The 26,199-nt window shown below is 42.2% G+C and overlaps 1 protein-coding gene across 19 annotated transcripts in view; it reads right to left on the bottom strand.

Annotated features, from left to right (window-relative positions):
- Positions 1 to 8,713: 8,713 nt before the first annotated feature.
- The window catches only part of EYA4 (EYA transcriptional coactivator and phosphatase 4), a 160,524-nt gene continuing 143,038 nt past the window's right edge, over positions 8,714 to 26,199 (bottom strand). For 14 of the 19 annotated variants that reach the window (XM_075414037.1, XM_075414033.1, XM_075414034.1 and 11 more), the window contains 6 exons: positions 23,408 to 23,466; positions 23,142 to 23,302; positions 21,281 to 21,395; positions 19,372 to 19,493; positions 16,999 to 17,099; positions 8,714 to 15,408 (listed from right to left, as the gene is read on the bottom strand). In XM_075414037.1, the coding sequence (XP_075270152.1) occupies positions 15,328 to 15,408; positions 16,999 to 17,099; positions 19,372 to 19,493; positions 21,281 to 21,395; positions 23,142 to 23,302; positions 23,408 to 23,466 (639 nt within the window). In that variant the 3' untranslated portion in view covers positions 8,714 to 15,327. Of the gene's footprint in view, positions 15,409 to 16,998; positions 17,100 to 17,138; positions 17,240 to 19,371; positions 19,494 to 21,280; positions 21,396 to 23,141; positions 23,303 to 23,407; positions 23,467 to 26,199 lie in introns of all 19 variants that reach the window. The other 5 variants (XM_075414035.1, XM_075414030.1, XM_075414024.1 and 2 more) reach the window with 1 other exon arrangement.

The raw sequence follows: 26,199 nt of genomic DNA on the forward strand, positions 1-26,199 counted from the left end.
ACTGCCGCGGCTGCCAGCAGCGAGGGGGAAGGCCGCTGTGATACATTATTTATGGTGAATTTGGGCTTATTATTGCATGGCATTCCAGCACGCAGACTCCACAGCATCTTGTGGGGAGATTGCTGCATGATGAATAGACTGAGAAAGGCCAGGCAAACCATATTATTATAACACTACATAAATATATATTTTTTCATTTAACATTAAAACACCTGATTTCCTTTAACACTGTAAACATGTCACTTTATTAGGTCTGGGAGAGCTGATGAATTTAAAGCCATTTTCAGGAAACAAGTAGCAACTTTTCTGCTTTCTAAATGCAGGTGAAGGAAAGAAACCTTTATCATGAAAACATATGGAAGAATTAAACAGACAGGAGAAAGCTGTCGCCCGCTCTGAAGTTTCCTATAGAGAGGGGAAGAGCCACCCAGGTGATATTGGTGGAAAAGAGTTAGAAAATGGGTGGAATATAGGATCTAATCTCCTTGAAACAGTTGGCATAGTCTCTATGTTTTGTAGCTAATAAATTTAGCTTTCAGGAGGAAATTCAAATAAGCTGCATTTACTAGTTTTTAAGAATGAAAATGAATGCATTAATTATGTACAACATTACCATCTGCTAAACGAGGAAATTTTTGGCCAGGACTTGGCAATTTCTTCCCGGACATGAAGTTTAAAACCAAGGCTTTTCCACCATAAAATTACTACCCTGTAAAAGGACAGATAAATGTCTAAACAAGCGCCTCATTACTGTCAGAGCAATGATTTGTTGCTTTATTTTACTGTTGTGTTTTCCTGGTTATTAGAGTGAAGCTTGAGTCAGCCTTTCCATTCTAAAAAAACTGCTTTTAAGGAACTGCAGTTTAACCAGAGAATAAAACCCACTGTGAGCATGATGTGAAAAAATAATAACACTAGCAAGAGTGTGGATACCCTTTGGGCTGAGTGGTTCTTGAGTTCTTGAGGGCCCAGATTATTTGTTGGTTTTCCTTTCTCTGTGAATAGGTTCCCCCCAGCTAGGATCACTGCTGTTTCTTTTTTCTCTGTGAACAGGTTCCTCCCAGCTAGAATCCCTGTTCCAGTGAGAACCAACTCAGTCTAAGGAGGGGGTAAAATCAACTCGGAGATAATCAGTAAAGCAATGGGAGCTGCATTCCTTGCTCCCTGGGGGCTGACCTCAGGTGTGATGCTGTCCGGGCCATTGCCCTCTTCCCTCCGGGATGGTAGCAAGTGAGGCTGCAGTGGGCAAGGTGAGGGGCCACGTGAGTGGGGTGGGCACCCACCTTGAGAAGGGACCTGGGCAGGTTCAGTTCTTTCCTCTTTCACCTGGCCATGGGGGCCAGGTGGCTACGCAGCCTCTGTTTTGGCCACCAGGAAGTTCCATGCTGAATATGTTCTTCATGAAGACTATTCAGGGCTTGTGATAAAATCCTTATTTTAGCTCACAGTGAGTAACACTAGAAATTGGGCTTTGCTTATTACCTTACCTCCATCAGCTGCCGTGTGTCAGTGGCCTGTGGCAATTGCTGAGAATACGATCGCATTTCCTAAATCAGCATGCACATGCTGTTTGAGCAGAACAGACCCCTGCACTTGGCTCCATTCTCCTCCCTCCCCCATTTTTTTTCTCCTTGTTTTGTTTTGCTTTAAGCGTGAGCAATTGTGAGGCATGGATGTCATTAAGAGTTTCTTTGCATGGGCTGCAGAAGCGTAATATATGCTCCAGTCATGGCTTGTACCATAAAACCAAATCAGACTAAAAGCTTTCCATGTGAGAAAGATAGCATTTGAAGCTGATGCACACTTGTAAAGATAGCATTATAGGCTGCTCATGGGACATGCTGGTGAGACACAGGCAGTGGCCTCCCATGGCAACAAACCTCCGCAGCGCAGGGACATGCAGCCTTGCTCTGGCAGGAGAGCTGCTCTTAGGCACGCTTGCGAGGGTGGCAGGGACAGCCTGTGAAGACTCTGCCCTCCATGAACAGGGCTCCTGAATAAAGGGGATGGGATCAGGTGCCGTAGGGATGTGCCAAGACACCCTAGCAGCTCCTACGCCCTGCAGCTGAAACAGGAACAAAAATCCATTTCACTGCTGCGAGCTCCTCTCCTTCCAGCAGCAATGAGTTGTGTATGGAGGGACTAAGCTGGCAGCTGGACCAGCATCTCCAGTCGCATCTCAAACCTCTCCTATGCAAAGCGCAGTTCGAGGGTGACAGGTCAGGACTGGCTGAAGGGGGTGACACAGAGAGCGTCATGCAGGTCCAGGATCCATCCTGCCACGAGCAGCAGCAACAGCTTTTGCGCCAAAGCGCGATTCACACAGCAATACGCATGCACTTGTCATCACTGCGACAGCACTCTGCACCGGTGAAAGAGAATATTCATACGCTGTTAAAAATCACACTCAGAAGATATCCATTTCAGTCTCTGTTCACTGCTGCCATTCCCATGATATAAACTGTTTATTCCAGGAGAAAAATAATACATATACACACACACAAATAAATAAATGAAAACCACATTTTTAGCCCATTAGTGTGTTGCAATGGTAATGGATTGAATCAACTGCAGCTGATTGTTACTAAGGTTTCACCATAACAGCTAACTATTTCCTGGAGAATTAATTTATTTAACTGTCTGAAAGTGGCAGGCATCGTATGGCAGTGAACTGCCTTACCCTCATGGGTTGCTAAAAGCAAACAGCTGTTGCCAAATGGCTGGGATGGCTCTCACGCACTCGGGTGGCACTTCTCGAATGGCCGGCTAGGTTCTCCGCTGAGCATGCCGGCTCCGATGCCTTGAGGTGGTGTGGGGCATGGGGAGGGTCTTGGGTGCACGGGCATTCTGAAGGGACCTCAGGCGTGCCTGGTGTCTTGAGGTGGGTGAGGTGGTGGGCTGGGGGTGGGGCTGGTGGTCAGGAATCATGTGCGATGGGCAGGAAGCGAAAAGGTATGGCCATGCCTGTCACAGCCAGGGATCAGGAGCTGGACCTGCCGCGACCTAAGCTGGCAGCTCTTCAGCATCAGGTTGAAGACATGCTGGGATCACTTCATAGGCTCTGGATAATTAAGGCAGCAGAAGAAAATCACGTGTCTTTCTCTGCTCTTCTACTTGCAGCTAGGTTTGTGTGTCTCCTGCTAAGACTTGTCCTCTTCCAATGCGCCTCTGCCATGAGTGAAGACCATGCAGAACGAGAGGCTTGACATTCTGTCAGGGGTTTTTGAGACACATCTCCCCTCCCACCCCATTTTGGGTGCGGGTGCCCAGGCGCTGGCAGCGAGGGGGTGCTGGGCAGCCTCTGTGAGGAGCGGCTGGGGCTGCCCAGAGCTGGATACAGCTGGTTCCAGGCAGCTCCAATGCACCCACAGCAGGGCACAGCCCAGCCCCGCAGCCAAGATGGCGGCACCCTGGGGAAAACATGTGCAAGAAAGGGCGGAAAACACCGCACAGGCAGAGGAGGAGGGAAGAAAAAGAGTGAAGCAGCAAGGGAAACACCAAGACCAGACGAGGAGGAGCTCCGTGGTGGAGCAGATATCCACATCACAGCCCGTGGAGGACCCCATGCTGGGTCAGGTGGACGTTCCCTGGAGGAACTGTGGCCTGTGGAGAGGAGTCCACACCGGGGCAGAGGAAAAGCATGAGGAGGAAGGAGCAACAGAGAGGAACCACTGTGTACTTACTGACTGCAGCTGCCATAATCCCCCATCCCACCTGTGCTGCTCAGGGGACACAGAGGAGCTGGGAGTGAAGGAGTGAAGCTGGGTATGGGAATGAGGGGAGGAAAGGTGCTGGTTTGATGTTTGCCTTTTTGTTTCCCACTACCCAATGCGATGATTAAATATTTAATTGGCAATAAATTAATTTTCTCCAGGTGCAGCTTGTTTTCCCCATGACAGTAAGTGCTAAGCAATCTGCTCGTCTTCATCTCCACCCGCAAGCTTTCTCGTTGCTGTTCTTCCTATTTCCCCGGTCCCACTGAGGGGAGGAGCGAGCGAGCAGCGGGGTGGGAGTTTTCTGCCAGCCAAGGCTAACCCACCATGCTCCCCCCAAAAACCCTGCAGAGAAGTCCTGCTGCTAAGTGCTCGGAGTTTGTCTGGCTATCCAGGAGGCTTCTAATGCTAGACACGATCTCCTTACACTAACCCGGCAAGCTGTGCTCAATGTGCCAGCCCTTAGCTCCACGAAGGGACAAATCCATTCTGCTTCTTCCACAAACCCCTTGTGCTTATCTTTGTGCACAAGCTTTTAATGACAGTTTTCTGCTTCTGCTCCCACCCTGGAAGGACAACATTGCTTGCCCTGTGTCCTGCTGCTCTGCAAAAGCATATAGAATCTTCTGCCCACCTGCTCTCACAAAAGTGACAGTTTCTCCCTATCATGCTGACTGTAGACAGTGGCAGAGGGAAGCATTTGTAGCCCTGCCACCAAAGGGAGAGTGGCACGTCTGGCTGGGCTGCTACTTACGGTGACTCCCATGTGTGGATCTCGCTCTCCTACAGCCCTGGTATCCCACGTGGGCAGGATAGCAGGGCTGCAGGGACTCACTCGCCTCTGTGGCCTGTGGCATAACACTGGCATAACACTGCTGGAGCCCTCTTTTCTTTTTCCTGCAAAAGCTGTAAGGAGCTGCTACACTTGAAACGCTATTTGGGATCCTAATAAATTCACAGAGAGCAAAGGGCTGCAGTGGCAATGAGGTAACAAAGAGATGTAAAAAGGGTTACGAAGATGATTAGGGGACTGGAGCACCTCTCCTACGAAGTAAGGCTGAGGAAGCTGGGCTTGCTTAGCCTAAAGAAAAGAAGGCTGAGAGGGAACCTTATAAATGCTTATAAATATCTCAAGAACATGGGGCCAGACTCTTTTCAGTGGTGCCCAGTGACAGGACAAGGGGAAACGGGCACAAACTGAAGCACAGGAAGTTCCGTCTGAACACGAGGAAGAACTTCACTCTGAGGTAATGGAGCACTGGAACAGGCTGCCCAGGGAGGTTGTGGAGTCTCCTTCTCTGGAGATATTCAGGACCCACCTGGACAAGGTCCTGTGCAGCCTGCTCTAGGTGACCTTGCTTCAGCATGGGGGTTGGACTAGATGATCCACAGAGGTCCCTTCCAATCCCTAACATTCTGTGATTCTGTGAAAACCAGAGGGAAACGAGGAAGCAAACAGATCAGCCCGCAAAGACCCATGGACCAGAGTCGGTGGGACAGTTGGAGGAGGTAGCTGTATGAGGTAGGAGTTCAGAGCACAAAGAACACAAATCAGGCTGTGCTGTAAAAAAAGGAGAGATCCCTACACACTGTCTAGGGAAAATGCCCTTTCTGGTTGCTGGTCTTTTCCCATGTCTCATCTTCCACTCCTCACCCTGCAGCCAACCGACCAACTAACCACAGCTTCTCAGTTGCAAAATCCTTTCTGGGCAGATTTCTTTCTCCAGAACCCTTCACAATGGGCATAGTAGTTTTAGTGCTGGGCAAAGAGAGGGGTGGTTTTTTTTTTTGTTTCTTCTTCCCTTCCCTTATTTTTCACTCACTTTTATTTTATGATTTCAGAAACGTTCCTCTTCACTCTTGGGACTGAACTGCAAACTTTTTGAATCAGAAAGCTAGAAACCAAGATCCTAACCCAGACAAGCTGAAAGCAAAGAACAAGGGCTTGGTATGCCAGCTGAGAGCCATAGTCACCAGACTCCTGCAATGGCTCAGACTTTTGTTCTGTCTGATCTGGTGGGCTCCTGATTCGCTCTTTCTCTAAACAGGACTAGAAATGTTCCATTCATTGACGCTGGTCTATGCAGTCTCAAAACACATTTTGGTTTCAATGAATCAACAATTTCTAATATTTTCCAAATAGTTTCAGTTGTTTTTCCTACTGTAGAAAAAGTGTGTGCTTCCTGGTGAAAGGCATAGTAGGCTGTGTAGTAGCCTAGGAAACATGAATCACTTTTCATTTGCTGCTCCTCTGCAGCACTTCATTTTCCCAGACGCTAAAGCACAGCAGAAAAATCAAATCTAATTAACCTCCATTCTCAGCCTAACTCCTTGATATGATGTAGTCGATTTAAATCCTGTCCTTCATGCTTCTCTGTTCTCTTGCTTCAGGTTTATTGAAGTGCATATGTGAATTTCTAATAACCCATGTTTAGATGGATGTTTGATGACCAATTCATCTGGCAAATTGAGAAATGGTGCTTTGTGCAACAAAGGATTTTCTTTGCTTGTCCACTTAAAAATGAATTTGTGAAGCTTTCTGGTGATTTCTCTCGTTGCTTCCCAACCAGAAAAAAAAAAATCCTTCTTCATTTTTTATTCATGGTTTCAAGTCAGAGATTCAGTTTTTGGAAAATCAAGCTGTGAAACTGGTAGAAAAACTAACACGCAAAACCAAACTATTGAGATGTTGAGATGTTTTGACTTTCTCAGCATTCCTCCTAATGCCTGGGCTTCTGGCAACCAAAACAACTCCCTCAAATTTATAAACATTTGTAAAATGTTTCTGAATTCATTATTTGTTTGGAAAAAAGAAAATGGATCAAACAAGACAATGCTAAACCTGCATGCCCTGGAGATACTAATACATCAGCAAACAATGGACAAGATGCATAAGAAATAATTCTATTCTAAATTTCTGCTTTGTTTTCCTTGGGGATTCACTATAGGTAATGGATAATGAGGAAGAGGTATTTTTGCACCCAAGTGAGGAAGAGGTCTTTCTCTGCCCATAAGTGCTCTCAGTGTAATGGTTCTACTTTACTTCAGTGCTGTGAATTGTCATGCGCAGAACATATTGACAGCCATTTATAGTATTGAGTTTCTCAGCAATGAGAAATGAAGCTAATGCTGTGCTAAAACCCAGACAAAAGCTTTTAGTAAAAAGCCCCAATAGCTAATTTTTATCCTGATGTGAAAAGGGGAAAGTTCTGAAACCTCCCACAGTTTTAATGGAGAGGAAAACCATCTTCTGGCTACCTTTTATCTCACTCTCCTGAAATGGTACTGAATATTGGCTCCTCTTTTCTAGAGTCACACGCAAATGTTAAAACTGCTGTTTTCTATGGGTCAGTGTGCTCAGTAGGTGGACTTTATTTGTATTTTGTCTGCCCTATTCTTGCTATATCTTCCTTTTGTTTCTAAAATTGGAGTAGAAGGCAAATGTACATACAGAACAGTTATCTGTGGAGATTCCACAAGGCCAAATGTTGGGTCCTGTGCTTGGGTCACAACAACCCCATGCAATGCTCCAGGCTTGAGGAAGAGTGGCTGGAAAGCTGTCTACTGGAAAGGAACCTAGGGGTGTTGGTCGACAGCCAGCTGAACGTGAGCCAGCAGTGTGCCCAGGTGGCCAAGAAGGCCAACAGCATCCTGGCTTGTATCAGGAATAGTGCAGCCAGCAGGAGCAGGGAGGTGATCGTGCCCCTGTATGTGGCACTGGTGAGGCCGCACCTGGAGTACTGTGTTCAGTTTTGGGTCCCTCACTACAAGAAGGACACTGAGGTGCCGGGGCATGTCCAGAGAAGAGAAACAAAGTTGGCGAAGGGTCTAGAGCACAAGTCTTACAAGGAGCTTCTGAGGGAACTGGAGTTGTTTAGTCTGGAGAAGAGGAGGTTCTGGGAAGATATTTTTGCTCTCTACAACTACCTGAAAGGAGGCTCTAGCAACGTGAGTGTCGGTCTCTTTTCCCAAGTAACAAGTGATAGGACTAGAGGAAACAGCCTCAAGCTGTGCCAGGGGAGGTTTAGATTGGATATTATGAAAAATTTCTTTACTGAAAGGGTTATCAAATTGGAACAGGCTGCCCAGGAAAGTGGAGTCACCATCCCTGAAAGAATTTAAAGACATGCAAATGTGGCACTCAGGCACACAGCTTAGTGGTGGACTTGGCAATGTTAGGTTTACGATTGGACTTGGTGATCTTAAAGGTCTTTCCCAACCTAAATGATTCTATGATCTTTGTAACAGACATGTTTTAATCTAACTCCTAGGAATAAACATCTACTATTTACAGGCTGTCTCTTCTGGTTGAAGTGCTGTGGTTACCAAGGCTCTGACACTTACTGTGTTGTTCCCAAGATCATAATGTCACATCTGTGTGCTGGTAGTCCTGCGGTCCCAGTTTTGCCTTAAAGCCTATGCAAGCAGACAGTGGGGGGCCTACTTCCTTCAAACCAAGGTCAGCACCTCACATAGACATGAGTCACTGCTCCCAAAGATCTTTAAAAAGTTTCATGAGGTTCAGCTTTGATTGGAATGTCTTGCTTCTCTTCAGTAGCCCCGTCAGTCTTGCAAGAAACCCACGTCCGTAAGAAGGACACTAGCATAACTTTAGTAGGTGAGCTAGTAAGGGAATTTAATTAAATTAATATACTATGTGTCTAGACCATCAAATTGGTTTGATTTGTATTTTGCCCCAAGGACACCGCAACAAAGATGTTAGTTGTTGCTCAGGCTGCATCTGGAGCAAGGCACCTAGTGTTCTTGGTGAGGGAACCTGAGTGCAGAGGAGAGGGAGGTTCTTTCTAAAGGCTTCACCCTGCAAACAGTATGTGGATGAGCCAGTCTCTACCAGACGACACGGGCACGAGGTTGCTGGAGGCACGAACCACAAAGGCAGCGTGGACATACTTAAAAAGAGTCCAAGGTCACGCTCAGTTCCTGTAAGAGACATCGTGCACGGAGGGTTTCAATCACAAACCAAGCATCTTACAACATGGTATAGTGCAGAAAATGACATTTCCAAGTGTATTTATTGAGAAATAGTAAAGATGTACATAATTTTACAAGCTTTCAATTTTAATTTACATTTTCTTAAATTATGTAGGCCCTAATAAACTATAATCTGCTAACACATGACAGAGACCCTTGGCTTCAATTATACCTCCAAAATGCTGCTATTGCTGGGATTTTGGCTCATGTCACTTCAGCTCCTCTTCAGAGATACTAAACACCATATTCATTTAGAGCATATGCCTGGTATCAATCCTGTAAAGCAGAGATGACTTTTGAACCAAAACCCTGGATCCAGATACAACCTCACAGCTAAACTCTAGTCTTCCTATTGTGGGCCAAGTCCATATTCTCCATAAACTCTGCAAATTCCAATTGGCTGCAGGATTTCATCTGCCCCGAGATGAAGGATGCTAGTATACAGGATTTTGATTTGGCCTCATCTCCCTTGTCAGTGCTTGCACTGGAACACACTCTGCATCTGCTTTAGATGCAAACACTGCTGCTTACTCTGGATTCTAATAAAAACAGATCCGGGAGCTGGCTGCCACCTATTATCTTTGCACACCATCTCAACAGGCATCTAAAAATAAGCATCATTTTTAGTTTTTCCTGTCCTATTTTACTGATATACTGAACTGCACAGTTATAGCTATTTAAGATACTGTCTTGTGACTGCATTCACACCGTATTTGTATTCTGCAAGCTGACTACTCAAATGCCTAATGAATGTTGAAGTTCTGTACTGACTGAGAACTGCTAGAGTATCAGCAAAAGGCATTATATCTATACTTCATTTGCCCAAAATACTTGCAGACATGACATTGTGCTCAATCATGGTTATTGAGGAGAGGCTGAAGGGAAGGCAGTTTCTCATTAATATGCTGTTGAATTAAAATGCGCTCCATGTCAGAATGACCAGCCTTCAGTTTAATCTGCTTAGGCCCCTCTGGAAAGGTCTGGTGTGACTACATCTCTGCCTTGGTTATTTTCTCCTCTGTATTGCTCATGCAGGAAAATGTATCAGAGTAATTTCTCTCTACAAGGCAGGCGTGTAGTACACACTTTTACTGAAAGATATATAACAATTGTTGATTAGCAAGAGAGTATTTGTGCTCTGCAATTTTGTTTTAGGATTTTTGTATTGTGAAGGCTTTTGAGCTAAATCCTTGAATTTTCTTTGTATGTACATTTTTGTGGATTATTTATTTTTAAATTTAACTTCTGCTATGGTAGCACACAGAATCCAACTTAAAATCAGAAAATTTTGTCGTGCTCTGTAAAACTTCCCTCCTTTTGCCTCCATCTCCTCTCTAGAAGTCCAGTATATTAACTGAGCCATACCTGCCACAGACAGCTAAGCACAACTCCAATGAAGGCACTGCAAACCTTTTATAAGAACCAACAGTTGTTGCTGGCCTATTTTTTGTTCTTGCATCTGATTAGGAAAAGAACACTGAAAAGCTGAACAAATAACTTGAGAAATAATATTGCTTCATGCATTTAAATAACACTATGACTTCTCCAGAAAAAATAAAAAAGGAAAAGTAAGCCAGTTCATCATATCAATTTTTTGTTTTATAAAGGCTTTGATGTTGAGATTCTCATGCAATGTTATGATGCTGGAACTTGAGAAGGGCTTTGTTTGAACAATTTTCCTATTCCAGTAGAAATACTTTCTTCCCACCTGAAAAACTATAAAAAGCTGTTACTACAGCTTTTTATGAAAAATGTACTTCCAGGCCAAATTTGACTGGACAAGTACTGTAAATATAAAGAACACGTGCATCGTTCTTACTTTTTGGACACACAAATCTATCACCCAAATAGCTAGTGCATAATGATTTCATATGTGACAAGTCTCATGCAATGGCTTTAAACTGCCCAGTGATAACAAATTATCATCAGTTTGTTGTGTGGTGACTTGTATATCCAATTCGAACACAGCAAAGAAATCCCATTTTTATGAATTTATAGAGGAGTTTTGCCTTGGACTTTGAGTGGCTGGAGGCTTTCACCTACCAACTAACTTTCATAAAACCTATAAAGTTTAAATCAACAAAGTTACTACCTGGTAACTAGACATATGGTGGCTTCACAGCACAGAGAGGGAAGCTCTTCACCTCAGTGCTGACTACTGTGCTTGTGTAGGCATCCTGGAGTTTACATTTCTCGTGCACACACCTCTTCATGCAGCCAAAGCACAGGCAACCTCTCCACATGCAGTGTCAAAAATCAAAAATTCATCTTCTGCTGTAAGAGACAAATCATTTGCTGTTGTTTCAGAGTGATCAAGCTGCACATGGAGCGCTAGGGACCCTGCGTGCAACATGGACCTTACTCATTTTCCAAAGCTGAAAGGTAGCATGTTCAAAACTTACAAGGCAATTATCACCGTATGGTCCGTAATTTTTAATAGACACAATGAAAATTATGGTAATATATTTCTCAATATTTCTTCATGAAAATCCCCTCCTTATCCTTTCCTCAGATGCCTGACGTGCTATTGAAATTTCTGACTCAAAAACATTTAGGGTTGCTCCTGTGTAGTATTGCTGTTTAAGAATAGCCACAAGCAGGTTGAAAGCCTATCGGTAAGAATCAGAGACCGAGGCAACAAGCGGAACCTGGTAGTGGGTGTCTACTACAGGCCGCCTGATCAAAGGGAGCCTACTGATGAAGCCTTCTTCCTCCAGCTCCAGAAGGCTTCGCACTCACAGTCTCTCGTCCTGCTGGGGGACTTCAACCACCCCGACATCTGATGGAAAAGTAGCACAGTCAGCGGTAGGCAATCCAGGAGATTCCTAGAATGCATTGAGGATAACTTTTTAAGCCAGGTTATTGACACCCCTACGTGGGGGGATGCAATACTGGACCTGATGCTCACCAGTGCAAGTGAGCTCATCGGTGGCGTCAAGATTGGAGGCAGCCTGGGCTGCAGTGATCATGCATTGGTGGAGTTCACAGTCCTGAGGGATATGGGAAAGGTGAGGAGTATGGTCAGGACCCTAAACTTTAGGAAAGCCAACTTCCAGCTCTTCAGGGAGTTAGTGGGAAACCGTCCTCAGGGAAAGGGGGACAGAACAGAGCTGGCAGATCTTTAAGGATGCTTTCCACAGAGCGCAGGAGCTCTCAGTCCCCAGGTGTAAGAAGTCAGGCGAGGAAGCGAAGAGATCGGCATGGCTGAGCCGAGAACTGCTGGTCAACTTTAAGGGCAAGACGGAACTGCACAGACAATGGAAGCAGGGACAGGTATCTTGGGAAGAGTACAGGGATTCTGCCTGGTTGTGTAGGGATGAGGTCAGGAGGGCCAAGGCGCAGCTGGGGCTGAACTTGGCAACAGATGCTAAGAATAACAAGAAGGGCTTCTACAGGTATGTCAGCCAGGGAAAGAAGGTTAAAGAAAGCATACCTCCCCCTATGAGCAGCTGAGGAGAAGGCTGAGGTACTCAACAAATTTTTTGCCTCAGTCTTCACTGGCAACCTCTCTCTTTGCCCCTCCCCAGTTGATGGACTGCAATATGGGGTCCAGAGGGGCAAAGACCTTCCCACTGTAATGGAACACCAGGTCTGGAACCACCTGAGGAACCTGCACATACATAAGTCTATGGGACCTAACGAGATGCATCCCAGATTCCTGAGGGAATTGGCTGATGTCATTGCCAAGCCACTCTCCGTGATATTCGAAAGGTCATGGCAGTCAGGTGCAGTCCCTGGTGACTGGAAGAAGGGAAACATTGTGCACATTTTTAAAAAGGGTAGGAAGGAGGACCCTGGGAACTACCAACCTGCCAGCCTCACCTCTGTGCCTGGGAAGATCAAGGAGAAAATCCTCCTAGAAGCTATGCTGAGGCACATGGAAGACAGGAAGGTGATTCCAGACAGCCAGCATGGCTTCACCACAGGCAAGTCCTGCCTGACCAACCTAGTGGCTTCCTATGATGGCGTGACTACATCACTGGACAAGGGAAGAGCAATGGATGTGATCTATCTGGACTTCTGTAAAGCCTTCCACACAGTCCCTCACAACATCCTTCTCTCTAAACTGGAGAGATATGGATTCGATGGGTGGACTGTTCGGTGGCTAAGGAATTGGTTGGCAGGTTGCAGCCAGAGGGTATTTGTCAATGGCTCGATGTCCAAGTGGACGCTGGTGACGAGTGGTGTCCCTCAGTGGTCCGTACTGGGACTGGTGCTGTTTAACATTTTTATCAATGACTTCGACAGCGAGATCGCATGCACCCTCAGCAAGGTTGCAGACGACACCAAGTTGAGTGATGCAGTTGACACACCAGAAGGACGGGATGTCAACCAGAGGGAGCTGGACAAGTTTGAGAAATGGGCCTGTGTGAACCTCATGAGGTTCAACAAGGTGAAATGCAAGGTCCTGCATCTGGGCTGGGGCAACCCCCACTATCAATACAGGCTGGGGGATGAGGGGATTGATAGCAGCCCTGCCGAGAAAGACTTGGGGGTACTGGTGGATGAAAAACTTGACATGAGCCACCAATGTGCGCTCGCAGCCCAGAAGGCCAACCATGTCCGGGGCTGCATCAGGACAAGCGTGGCCAGCAGGGCGAGGGAAGTGATTCTGCCCCTCTACTCTGCTCTGGTGAGACACCACCTGGAGTCCTGCGTCCAGCTCTGGAGCCCCCGGCACAAGAAGGACATGGACCTGTTGGAGCGAGTCCAAAGGAGGGCTACAAAAATGATCTGGGGGCTGGAGCACCTCTCCTGTGAGGAAAGGCTGAGGCAGTTGAGATTGTTCAGCCTGGAGAAGAGAAGGCTGTGGCGAGACCTTACAGCAGCCTTCTAGTACCTGAAGGGGTCCTATAGGGAAGATGGGGAAAATCTTTTCAGCAGGGCTTGCTGTGATAGGACAAGGAGCAATGGCTTTAAACTAAGAGAGGGTAGCTTTAGACTAGATACAAGGGATAAATTTTTTACGATAAGGGTAGTGAAACACTGGAACAGATTGCCCAGAGAAGTAGTGAAGGCCTCATCCCTGGAAACATTCAAGGCCAGGTTGGACGGGGCTCTGAGCACCCTGGTCTAGTTGAAGATGTCCCTGCTCACTGCAGGGCTGTTGAGCTAGATGACCTCTAAAGATCACTTCCAAACCAAAGCATTCTATGATTCTATGATTCTATAATTCTATGATTCTATGCCTGACATGCTGTTGAAATTTCTGATTCAAAATCATTTAGGGATGCTCCTGTGTATTATTGCTGTGCAATCAAAAATAGGTGAGGAAAATCATGTTGACCCAAACCAGAAGACACATGAATGTGGAACAGAATGGAAAAGCTGCCAAAACACTGTTATATTTACCCAAGAAGTGGACTGTGCTCCTGAAATGGCCAATGTCATCATACCAGCAATTTCAGCAACTTGTGTTGATCTTGAATATGCTAAATGTAGCATCATTTGTGCAAGTTCATTCCTAATGAGCTTGTGTTTTATTGCCCATCTGGAAGTAACTCCACATTTTCACCTCCAGTAATGCCACCTGTACATTTTGTCTGCTGAGTGGGAATTTGTTCTTTTATACACAGCAGATGCACTCACTGTATAGCTTTCAGTGGACTAAGTAATTCATGAATATGGCTCTTAGTTCTCTTGTCGGAGAATCAAGAAATGATGCTGAAGGTGTTAAACACTTTTTTTTTCAGCTTTCAAGGCAGCGGTCCCCAGTATCAACCTCGCAACATACTCGTAACTTTCCTCAAACAATCAGTGGAATTATTCAGAATCCAAATAAAAACACAAACTTTCCTTTATTTTTTTTCTTACTGCAACAAATACTGAAATGCTTTGGTGCAGCCCTGCTCTTTGATTTCTTTGAATTTCAAATTTGGTCATGTCAAAAATTATCACAAAGGTTTTTTTATCTACATAGTTTTTAACCAAAATTACATTATAACACACGAACACAGTCTTCTCTTTAAGGCACAACACATCATTATGCACATTCTGTTTGCCAAACTTATAAAAGAGACAATATTATATAACCCTCTCCCTCCCCTGCCCCCCCTAAAGAAAGAAAAATTGCATCCACTTCCAAAATCAGCTGCTAATAAAGTCACAGTAAATTATTTTCATCAATAATTTACACAAATTACAGGTCTAGACAGGATCGTCATTATACAGTCTGAGTGCATTCCAATTCAGATTTTCTGTGTAGGCTTAGGTAGGCTAAAGTCTGGTTCAACCCTCAGTGCTGAGAATATATCCCATTTTGAGGAATGTTGTTGAACACCACCTTGTTGGCTGGAAAACGCTTGTTGGTGCTTTGCCAGTTCGAGTCCTTTGTTCACTCCTGTCAGGGCTCACTTGGTGTGTACCAGCAACTTCCACAGTTTTAATTCACTTAAAAACGTTGTATATATAAGACCTTAGAGCTTCCTTACGTAGCACTAACGTTTTAACTCCATTCAGCAATCTGAATTCTTCAATTTGGAATTTTTAATTCCAAATATTTCTTCCCTTCTTAAGACAATTCATATGTGTAAAGCCAGAGGCATTGAATCACACATAAAAATTCAGTGTACTTGAAATATATATATATAAAAAAAAAAGGATCGCCAACTTTAGAACACAGTTACAAATACTCTAGTTCCAGTGCTTGATGGAGAGCCAAGAGGTCCGAATGACTGGATATCCTCCAGAAAGGCATGTTGTGCTGTGTTTGTTAGAGGGGGGAAAAGGTCAGGAAAGATGAACACTGTGACACAGGGCGGCATACGACACACAAGGCTACTCAGATTACCACCACATATTTTACACCACTGTGTTTATGGATTGATTTTTGCTAGTAAAGTACTAACAAAAATCAGACCAAAATAGATCTGAGCTTAATAGTTCAACCAAAGGTAAAATACTTACATAGCCTTTCTTAATATTTTCTTTGGAGAAAGCTGGTTATTTAGTAAGGGCTATTTGCCTACTGTTAGCATGCAAACACACACAAAGGAGCATTAATAGGAAATCCATTTCTACTCCACTTATTACATTTTGCAAAAGACCGAATGATCACTTAAAGGGCTGCAAGACTTTCGTTAAAAGAGGCTTCACACCCAACACTTTGAAACAGAGTTGAATTACATTTTTGTCCATCTAGGGGGAAAACCAGGAATCTGTTTTGGGGAGAAAATAATGCATTTCTGGTTTAAAAAAGATAATTTGTGTTGCAGAAAGCACCAGTGTCTGTAAGAGATGCAGATATATACACTATTCTTTTTTCCGCAATTGACCAGAATAGAAAACCCCCATACTTTCATGTTGTGTTCAGATCTATTTGCTATATTCATCGACCTCTTTGAATTCTCTATCTATTCATGCAATATAGCCAGTTAAGAAAAAAGCATGCCAGACTGGGAAGTACACAATCCAATCACCAGGTTCTTTAGCACAAACTGTAGAAGACCCATCACCAGTACTGTACCTATACTAAGGAACCATTTGGAATAAGCATTTTGGCTGCTTTAATTTTGTTTCCATTCCAGGACACTTTAGTTTGCTGCTCCCAGGCCAACAACATTTACCTCCTGTGCAGACACTGAGGCAAAAATTTTCAGTTTCTGCACAATTCCAGGGTTACACTGGAAAGTATGGTGCAAATTAGTAATTTGATCTGTTTCTGAACACCGAAAACTTATTTGGTGGAATTCAGACTTCAATTATTGTCATGAGAAAATAGAATATTTCTAAAGAAACGGTTCTTTTTTAGAAACACAGATTTGGTGCACAACCTCTGTGCTGTGTTCTTTTTCCTTTTGCAGATATGACATTCTTAAACAAATCGTATGTTCATCATATTTGCTCCAGTAAGCTACAGATCTTCATCTATGTTAGCAAAACATTTGCACAGTCCTTTAGATGTTTTTTCCACATTCTCTTAACACTTCTCTCTATACCTCCCTGATTTCACCATTTAAAGAAAACCATCACCCAGCCTTCATGTTATAGCCCTTTCTATCTCTTCCATCTTTCATTTGCTTGAAGCTATTCAGACATTTTTGCTGCCATCATTTGTCATTTATTTTTAGAATAATTTTGCTTTTTTTTTCTTTCTAAACTGAGGTGAAGCAAATGCTAGAATCCAAATGGTTCATTTTACTCTAAGTTTTGATCTCATCATGCTCTTGTTGCCTTGCATCTGTAGATTGAAATTATTTGTAATTCTGCCATTGTGCAACACTGACAGAAATGCAAACAGAAAGGCTTGCATTAGTAGCTATGTATCACACCAACATTTCAGGAGACAGGTTACCTTTTTTGCTGCCTGTTCTTCTTCTACACCATCCCCAATTACAACATACACTACTTTTCTGCCAAACCTTTGCATTATTCGTTCAAAGCAACTTTCTTTTCCTGGAAGATAAATGAGATAAGAGTTCAGAGTGAAGTTACCTGATTAGCTGCATGTTCCTCATCTCGGCCATCTCCAATCACAACATAAGTTATGTTAGTGCCAAATCTGGACACTATACGTTCAAAACAGCTCTCTTTGCCTGAAAAACAATGCACTACTTACTCAAGCTATCAAGTCAGTTATGGTGAAGCCCTACAAAGGATTATTGCAATGGTAAGACATTGTTACTACTACTTTTTAGAAGTTCCCAGCCTTGGGATTTAGAGCCAAAACTGGTAAGAAGCAATGAATTCCATTAGTGACACTAAGCTGCTCCAGGTAAAACTAAATCTCTTTCTTAAGAGTTAGAGGAAAGCCACTAAGCTAAACAAATTCACAGCACTGCAAAAATGAATAGGTCAGGGAATGAATTATTGAGTTTAAATATTTCCCTATTATTGTAGTAACTTTTTTTTAAAGAAAGCAGAAGTTTTAATTCTAATGCATCTGCAACACTGAGTGATGTAGCAATGGAAAAAGTGTTCAAAGAACAATGGACAAACAAAATTAACTCCTGAGAGAAGTTCCATGAAGCATTTGGCTCTTCTAGAGAAATATGCAGGCAAGCAGGCTAAGCCAGTAACAACAATAAACAGGACTGAAAGGGACCAAGCAAAGACAACTACTGGTATTCTCATTGTACTGCAGGTTCAGTTTTACCAACAAAAGCTTGTGCTATCAATCCTAAAACTGTTCTAATATGATGATTTCACTGTTTCCATGGGTGATCTCCATATTTAATTAACCCTTTCCATTAGGAAGTTTCTCTTTGATATGCAACCTACACGTGCCCTGTTGCAAACAAAACATCACCTATTGTCCTACCTCCCATCAACGCAGAGAAAGATTATTTCTTTCGTCTCTGCAATAGCTTTTTACCTTGTTTGCTGTTATGTCTATCCCCACCCCAGGTTTTTCAGTGTCTCCTCATGAGCTCACGATTTCTAGATCTCTGATTCTCACTGCTGTCCTCTTGCTTTTTTTCAGCTGTCCCACAAAAAAAGGCTTATGATTAGGAAAAGCATCATGTGTGTTAACTGTTGAGTGAGGACTAGATTTCAGTCGCTGCAATTACAGTCCTGTGCTCAGCACAGTGTAGAGATCACTGAGATGAAAAGTAGAGAGAGATCTTGTACCACAAGTGGCCACACTGTTCCCAGAAGGAATTCCTGGTGCAGAATTACTTCGACAGGGCCTCCAGAGACATTGCTTCACTTCACCACCCCCTTCTGTGCTGTCGGCACTATTCCTTAATGCTCCTTCCTGTGGTCCGAGTGCAATCTCAGTGACTGAATCCAACATGTACAGGCTGTATGACAGATGACATTCATTCCAGAGGCTGCTCAGTACCATGCAGTATTTGGGATACTTTGTGCCTTAAGTTTTTAAAATATTTGAGGCATTTCTGTCTAGAGGACAGCTACAACTAATTAAAGGATGACTGAGGTAATAACTTTTCCTGACACTTCTTGAATATTCATTCTTCTTTCACTTGTGAAAATAATTTAGGAAATATATTGTAATGCTTTTGTGAATTAAGTGTCACGCTCCATGTTATATAAGGTGTCACAGGTATAGAAATTAAGCATTCCTGAATTAATAATTGGTAAATGATGAAATCTGCCAAAATTACCAGCTACTGCAGGCTGTGTCACATTTCACAGGAATTATAACTTTTATTGGTTTACAAGAAAATTTTGGACACAATTTCCAGTACTCTTAAATTTCCAAACTGTAATACACAAGAGGTATCACACAGTTATCAACAGAATAGGGAAGTGCCCTTGTGGCATCCATCAACACAGCTTCTGTTGGTAACAGTTGTCATTACCATCACTGATGCACCATGCTTCCAGAAAAAACTTGTGAAGCAGTGGCTGTGCTAACATAGAGCTGAAGGTCAGAGCAGAGACTGTTTTAACAGATCTTCTGCTTAGATTTGAAATCACATAACACTTTTCTTCATTCTTTTCTGCACTTTTTTTTGTTTTCTGCACTGTACTTAGGAGTTTCTGAGGCTTTTAATCAGTATGGGGACCTTTATTCCTTCAGGCATCACTGAAAATAAGGTAAATTAGGAATTTATTGACATAAACACATCTGAACATATGCAATAGCTAAATCTTGTAGCTAACACTGTGTCAGGGAAGTGTCTTGGAGTCCATCCATTACTGGCAAAAAAATATTGGTAATCCAATGTAGTCAGAATGGACGAAAGAATAATTTTCTTACCTATTTTGGTTGCACTGTAAATGTTTTCAATAGGAAAAGCTCCTCCTAAGCTGTACAGCAGAACTTTTGCAAGTGCTGGGATAAGCTGGGTTGTTGTTACCAACACATTTACACAGTTACTCCTAAAATGAGAGAAAAAGTTTCAGTCTAAATAGTTTAGAACAATTCCCCAAATGCTGATGAGGTGAAGCAGCTGTGGAGAGCATATTCAGGATTTCTCATCATTTATTTTCAGTCACATAGCAGTGCTGCTCAGCACCACCATTTCCAGAAAAAATGTGCATAAAACCTTCCAAAAAATCTTTAAAAAAGATACAAGCCTGATTTGCAAGGAAATATTCCACACTGTTTTATGAAAAACAGGTCCCTGAAGATCGGTCCACTAAAATACAGACACTTAAGATTACCTACTACCTCTGAAAACAGGCATTCGCATGCTTTGAAAGCATCATTTTCATGCTGGAAATTAACTGGCAGTAGCTACCAGCCAAATAAGAGAGTTAGGAGAATGCAAAAACATCATTTGTTACCCCTGTCTTGAGGGGAAATAAACAGCCAATACACATTTCTGCACAATGACATCACTGTCTTCGTGTTTCAAGAGCAAGAATATTTCTGAGAAGAGGCAGAGATAAGAATAATCATGTTAATAAGCTAGCATCGAATGGTGAGGATGAAAACTGGAATGGAGAAGCTGTGCTGGCAGTTACACAACAGAAAGCTCAGGGCCGGGCTACTTCAGGCACTGACAGGCTGGAACATGAGCGTGACCATGGTGTGAACATGGAGCTGAGACCAAATAGTTGTGATTTTTCCTCCCGATTCTTCCACAAATTCCAAGCAAGACCTTAGGCTACTACTTCTGCCTTTATGCATCTCCATTTCCTGTCAGTAATGCATAGGTAACATTTAACTGCCTCACGGGTAGCTTCTACAGATTTATAGCTGTACAGTTCTTTGAAGACAAGACAAAAGACTAGTATTTAACAGTCCTGAGTAGCTGGTAACAGTTTTCCAGACTCAGCCACCAATGCTCAACTGGCCTTCATTACCAAATGTCTTTTTGAAGACTAGCAATTCGGAAGGAAATACAGAGCTAAACACAACGGCTTGCACATTTTTTTACTTTCTTTCTCAAGGTGCTTAAGACACTGTAAAATAAGCAACAATTAAGAGCTAAACATACTATGAAAGTTGTTACATTTAAAGTAAGTTTTTCACGTCTTTCCAAGTTTGTTCTTTCCACTTGATGCTGATCCTTTTCCCAGACATGTTCAGAAGGCAAGATGGCTTAACATTATTCTTTTTTATGGTTAAAACCAGAATTTTTGAGGATTTCTGATGAGATACATATTGCATGGCTAACTAAGCAGCAGCACTGTTCACAGTTTTATTACTTGAAAGGAACAATACATTTTGTATCTCATTACTGGGAGCCCAGACTTTTAACTCAGTTAAAACAGATTTTCGCACTGCTTAAAACTTCGATATATGCTTAAGCATACAGATTTGTCTGGAAGGACAGAATCAAAATGTTTTTGTGTTCTGGGAGTTATACAGTATTTAGGTAGCACTGTGAATAGGCACAAATGTGGAAGGACAGAACAGAGAGACGTGGAGTTCAGAGGATGATGCCCAGAAGTTAAGAAATTAAAGGCTGGCTCAGAATTCTACAATACCCTTTCAATGTATGCAGGGACATTTATCACATTTCATAAGACACTTTGTACTATCTTTAGTAAATGCTGGAATCACTGAAAATGGAATTTTTCCTATATCCTATTCAAAAGTTGTCTTAGACCCATTCTGTTCTTTTAAGGCACTAATTTATTATAACCTAAAATGTCAAAAAATAGCAATTTCAAGTTGAAAACTAGAAACTTTTTTTACAATAGACTCAAATACATACCTTGTGCTGATAATTGATAATGATTTAAGTGCATTTGTTAGCCAGGAGTCTGTCAGAGCTTCAATCTCTGCTCTTAATTGCAACCATGCATCTCTTTTAGCAGGACCCAGGAGTCCTTTCATACAAAAAAGCAAGAAAAGAAAAAAAACAAATTAAATTCTGTATTAGCTGACCATGACATGACCATAAAATCTATATGTTCCTATTTTAAGTTCCACTAGAACTTGAAATAAACATCAAAAAGAAAATCTACTGTCTTCAAGGCTCAGTAAATTGGTCTGTTTTTACTTACACTTCATTTTATCAAGCAATGTCAGAGTATTGCATACACTAATAACTAGTCATTTGATTTTTTAAAATTTATTCAGGCTACTGTACTATGTTTCAAAGTATACCTTTCAGAAATTAATGTTTTTTAAACCAAATCTTCACATACATCTTGCTCTCTAATTATCAGAGGCAGTGACAAGGAGATCCATGCCATCGGGATCATAGGCAGAGACACAAAAGAAGAGACTTTAGAATTAACTTGTCTTTGCTGTATCTGCATATGTTTAAAACTGCCCTGTTATGACTCTGTATGTAGGTGAACCTCAGGTTACACATATGGAAATAAATTTGTTTGCTGATGGCCTGCTCTTCATGTCCTGTTGTGTTCAAGTATTATTCATACACAAAAACTCTATTCATGACATCAATGAAAGGCCAGGCAGGGCAAGTGAAAGTCAACCGCCTGCTATCACCCTTTGTTCCTATTGCTTCTTCCTGTGGCAAGTAAAGACTCTGAACTACTAAGAGTGAGAACATATATTACAGGTCAATATAATTCAGAAAATGATTAAGGTAGAGATTAATTCACTATCCGCATTAGTTGCACTGCTTCCCATTTCTGAGAGACTGCAGGAAGTGCTAAATGAACACCAAACTCTCTGATTTTGCTGAAGGTGAGCTTTGCGTTTCAGGTTCCTTTAAGATAAATTTCAGTTGAGTTGAAAAAGCCCATGCTATGGAATGGGAGAGTGTTCACTTGAACTCCTTCCCGGTTGGGTTGGCCTCATCTCATCCTCAACTGTGGCTGCAGCAACGCTTGAAGACTTGTAAGTATTCTCTGTTCTCACAGTCTCTTCCTGAGGGAGTCAGCTGGCATGCTGCCCTCCTCAGCAGAGGGCTGGCTGTCTCTGCAAGTCACACAGGACTCTCCAGAACAGATCCTTCCAGTTCTGCTGCTTGATTTCCTACAAGCCTGCTGGCACGGACATGAGTGAGTCCGTGAATGAAAACAGTAACAGGAAAGCTCTTGGCCTTGATGAGACTCGCGTTTCTTACTAACAAAATTAACTATGTAAGCTACAGAGTCAACAAAAGGGGCTAGTGGCATGGCAGTGCAGAAGTTCTCTTGCATCCACTGGTGAAAACAGAGCAGCAAATACGCAGCAGAGAGTTTAGCAGTATATTGCTACCAACCAGATCATGAAAACATCAGATGGAAAAGGCCATCCACAACCGTTTTGTGCTGTGGAAACTATACATCCTCATTCCTAGAATAACAGTATATTTCAAGTAGAGTAAGTGGCTCAACCAATCAGTATGCTAAGTATAGCCGAGCTGGGACTGAAGGAGAAAAATGGGCTCTGTGGAAGTGAAATGGAAGCCTGCTCGGTTTCTATGCCTCTGGTTCTCCTGCACAACAGCACAATATTGGCTCTGCCATTACAATCGACAGCTTTCAATATTCCAAGGTCCAGTCACATCACTTTCCATTCACTCTGTGGCTTCCACGGCACATTCCCTTGGTGGGAGTTCATCGCCATCCAGTTTAACCTGATAAGCATTCTAAATTGGTTCTGACAGTTAAACTCACCTCCTATGTTGTTCTTGTAAGTATTATACAACTCTTTTACTCTTCTATAACGGAAAGCCAGCTTCCTCATCCAGTCAACCCCTCCTCTTACACCTGTTGGCAGACAAAGGTTTGCACTACTTGCAGCTGCATGGAAGCCATCAGTTGCAAAACTGTAGGTACTGCAAACACCCAAAATACAGTAAAAATAAATACAATGTATTCCTGTAAATGCTCAATTTATTTAATCTTTGAAGAAAAAAAAAGAAAGAAATGCTGTATCTTACCTTAGGTCTTGTCCATTATCATCAGAAGAAACATCATCTATATGAACTTGATCACACTCCTGATGGGGAAGAAAAAATCAAATGATAAATTATCTTGTAAGAGAGCATGCTCACCGCACGCTTAGCACAGATGCTGGACATCATCGGTGCAGGCCACTAATTACACCAGAAGATGGCAGCATATGTACACTTACAGCTTCCTATGACCACCAAATTCTTTAAAAAGAAGACAGCCTTGAACTCCTTCTACACCATACAAATTGTTAGTTAAAATATGCCTCTAGAAAAGTGGTATGTAATTTTAGTGTGATTTTTTATTAAAATTATTTTAATTGAAAAAACTCAACAATTACAAGTCTCATCTATAGTCTCTCTAGTATATCAATATTCCAAAGTCACTTAAACCTTACTTCTCTACTTCCTAAAAGCTAGCGATGATGAATCTCAACAAGCATGTAACTTCTGTTAAGGCTCTAGGAGTCTGGATGCTTATCAGATCCTTTTTTTGATTTATCCAAATGCCTTTGAATGGAAAATCACAGATAATCAAGAAGTCCTAGAGAACTTCATTATTTCCTGGTCTCAGAAGGGATGGAAGTAACTCCAGGGAACTGAGGTACATTGTAAAACTTGAGCTCCCCTCCAAGCTGTTTTTATAGTTTCATAGCTATCAAATATCCTTTTCTGCACAGTGGTCACAGCAGAAAGACAGGAAAATGTGGGGGAAGCACAAACAAATAAGTCAAGCCATCAAGCAAAAGTGAAGATTGAATAGGCATAATGTTAGTGCTTTCCGTAATTGTAGACTTCACATCTTAATCCAAAGACACACCTGAAATTCAGTGTCCAGAGATTTTATTTTTTTATTTTTATTTAATATTTAAAATAGCAGTTGTTATCATAATCCTAACATGTTTTATGAAAAGGTTCAAGGACGTGTTTAAAAATGACTCTTCATCTTATGCTTTCAAATAATCTAATCTCATCACTAAGACAAAACGAGGCTGAGCTTTTGAGATGCACGATTCTGTGCTTCAAATAAAGAGTCGTCTGAATCATCTACTTCAAATAAAATTGCTGACAAGCAGCACTTAATTCAGACTCTCTGTGACATACAGGAATATGCAGTTCTAAGCTTCCAATCTCAGTCTTGTTCCAGTGCTAAGATGTCCAGATAAACAATAAATCTGAACAGGGGAGTGATATGTATGCCACACGTTCCTAGAGTGTGAATTTGGGGGATTACCACTTCTTTCTGTTTTGTTTACTTTGCACTGAAAGAAAACCTAATAGACTTTTACCCACATGAGCTAAGTTGTTAAAAAAATAAATTAGCCATTTTTGTATAAAATAAATACATACAATTTAATTTTTAAATACATAATTTCATTGCATCATACAAGCAATCATAATTTAAAATTTTGTGTCAAGACTAAAAGAATGAGTGGCCAAATGCTGCTCATCTGGCTTAATCCATTAAGACAGGCATGAAAAAGCTGCATTCAAGGAATAGAAATGAAGTATTCTTCTCCCCACCGGAGAAAGAAAATTTTTTGGTTCTGTCTGAGGAGATTATCTTGAGCTATAGCATATTTTAAAGAGGCTGCTTTTGGATGTAAATAGCAGGTGAAAACAGAAAGAAAAGGGGAAGTGGCAGCTGAAATAGAAGATTAATTTCTTTATCTTTATTTATTATTTACACTCTAGAAAACAATGCAATTATACTCCACCCAGTGTAGGACGGGAACTCAAAAATCAGACAAAAAGCCCCACGGGGACAAATTCTAACTCTATATTTTGCAATATCTGAGCCATATCTGGCTTCCTAATCACCTTCAACAATTTCACCGGAACTGGTCAAAGTGTAAGATAATTTTAAAAGTCTAAAAATCGGTCCTGTGGATTTGAAGGTGTACTAATTAAATGGAGAGCACACAGAAGCCCTGATAGATAAGAACAGAACCCAAACAGCAGTGCCTGCTGCTGTTCGGGTTTTGTTAAGCCTTTCAGCTACATTGTTCCAGCCTTGAAAAATCCAGATCACTGTTCTGCTGATAATTTCATTATTAAGTTAAATATGAGTGAGTGCCAAAGGCTCATCTGTTTAGTTTCATTTTTTTACCTCCCAGTTTGTTCATTTACTCCAGGAACAGGAGATGAGGGGAACATTTCGTTTTCTGATTACTTATTGTCCATGCAAGAAGGTTGTTACATTTGTATGAGGAACAAACCTGACAGCACTCTCCAGCTACCTCTTCTTCCTCCTTCCTCTCCTCCTCTTGGATCTGTGGCTCACCTCCTCAACGTACTGGCAATACACATTTGCTAACCACCAACAAAATCATGTGCCCACCGCTCCTTGCTTCATTTTACTTTGCTTTCTCGTTTACTTATCTACGTCAACTAAAATGTTTACGTTTTAAGATTTCACTTGCGTGGTGTGAAAAAAAAATTCCATAAAAAAGAAAAAGCAGACGGTTTGAGCAGGTTTGAGATCATTCTCTACTTTTCCCAAAAGAAACAGGAAACTGGTGGCACAACGCTAGATCTGAGTTTGCTTGTAAAAAAGACCAAACAGTTGCAAGGAGAAATGAAAGCAAGCAAGCTTGTCTGCCACTTCAGATCTTCAGGTAAAATACTTCTCACATCAGCTACAGTACTGGCTACACTCAAACCACAGTGGCTGTCAGTGCAAGGTCAAAAACTAAAAGAAAGATAAAATATATTTCCTATTTCTGAGAGTACAGGAAAGGAATCTAGGTACAATAACTGGCTTTTGTGTGAAGCAATAC

This window comes from Opisthocomus hoazin, chromosome 2, assembly GCF_030867145.1.
Source record: "Opisthocomus hoazin isolate bOpiHoa1 chromosome 2, bOpiHoa1.hap1, whole genome shotgun sequence".
In the NCBI taxonomy this organism is placed as follows: Eukaryota; Metazoa; Chordata; class Aves; order Opisthocomiformes; family Opisthocomidae; genus Opisthocomus; species Opisthocomus hoazin.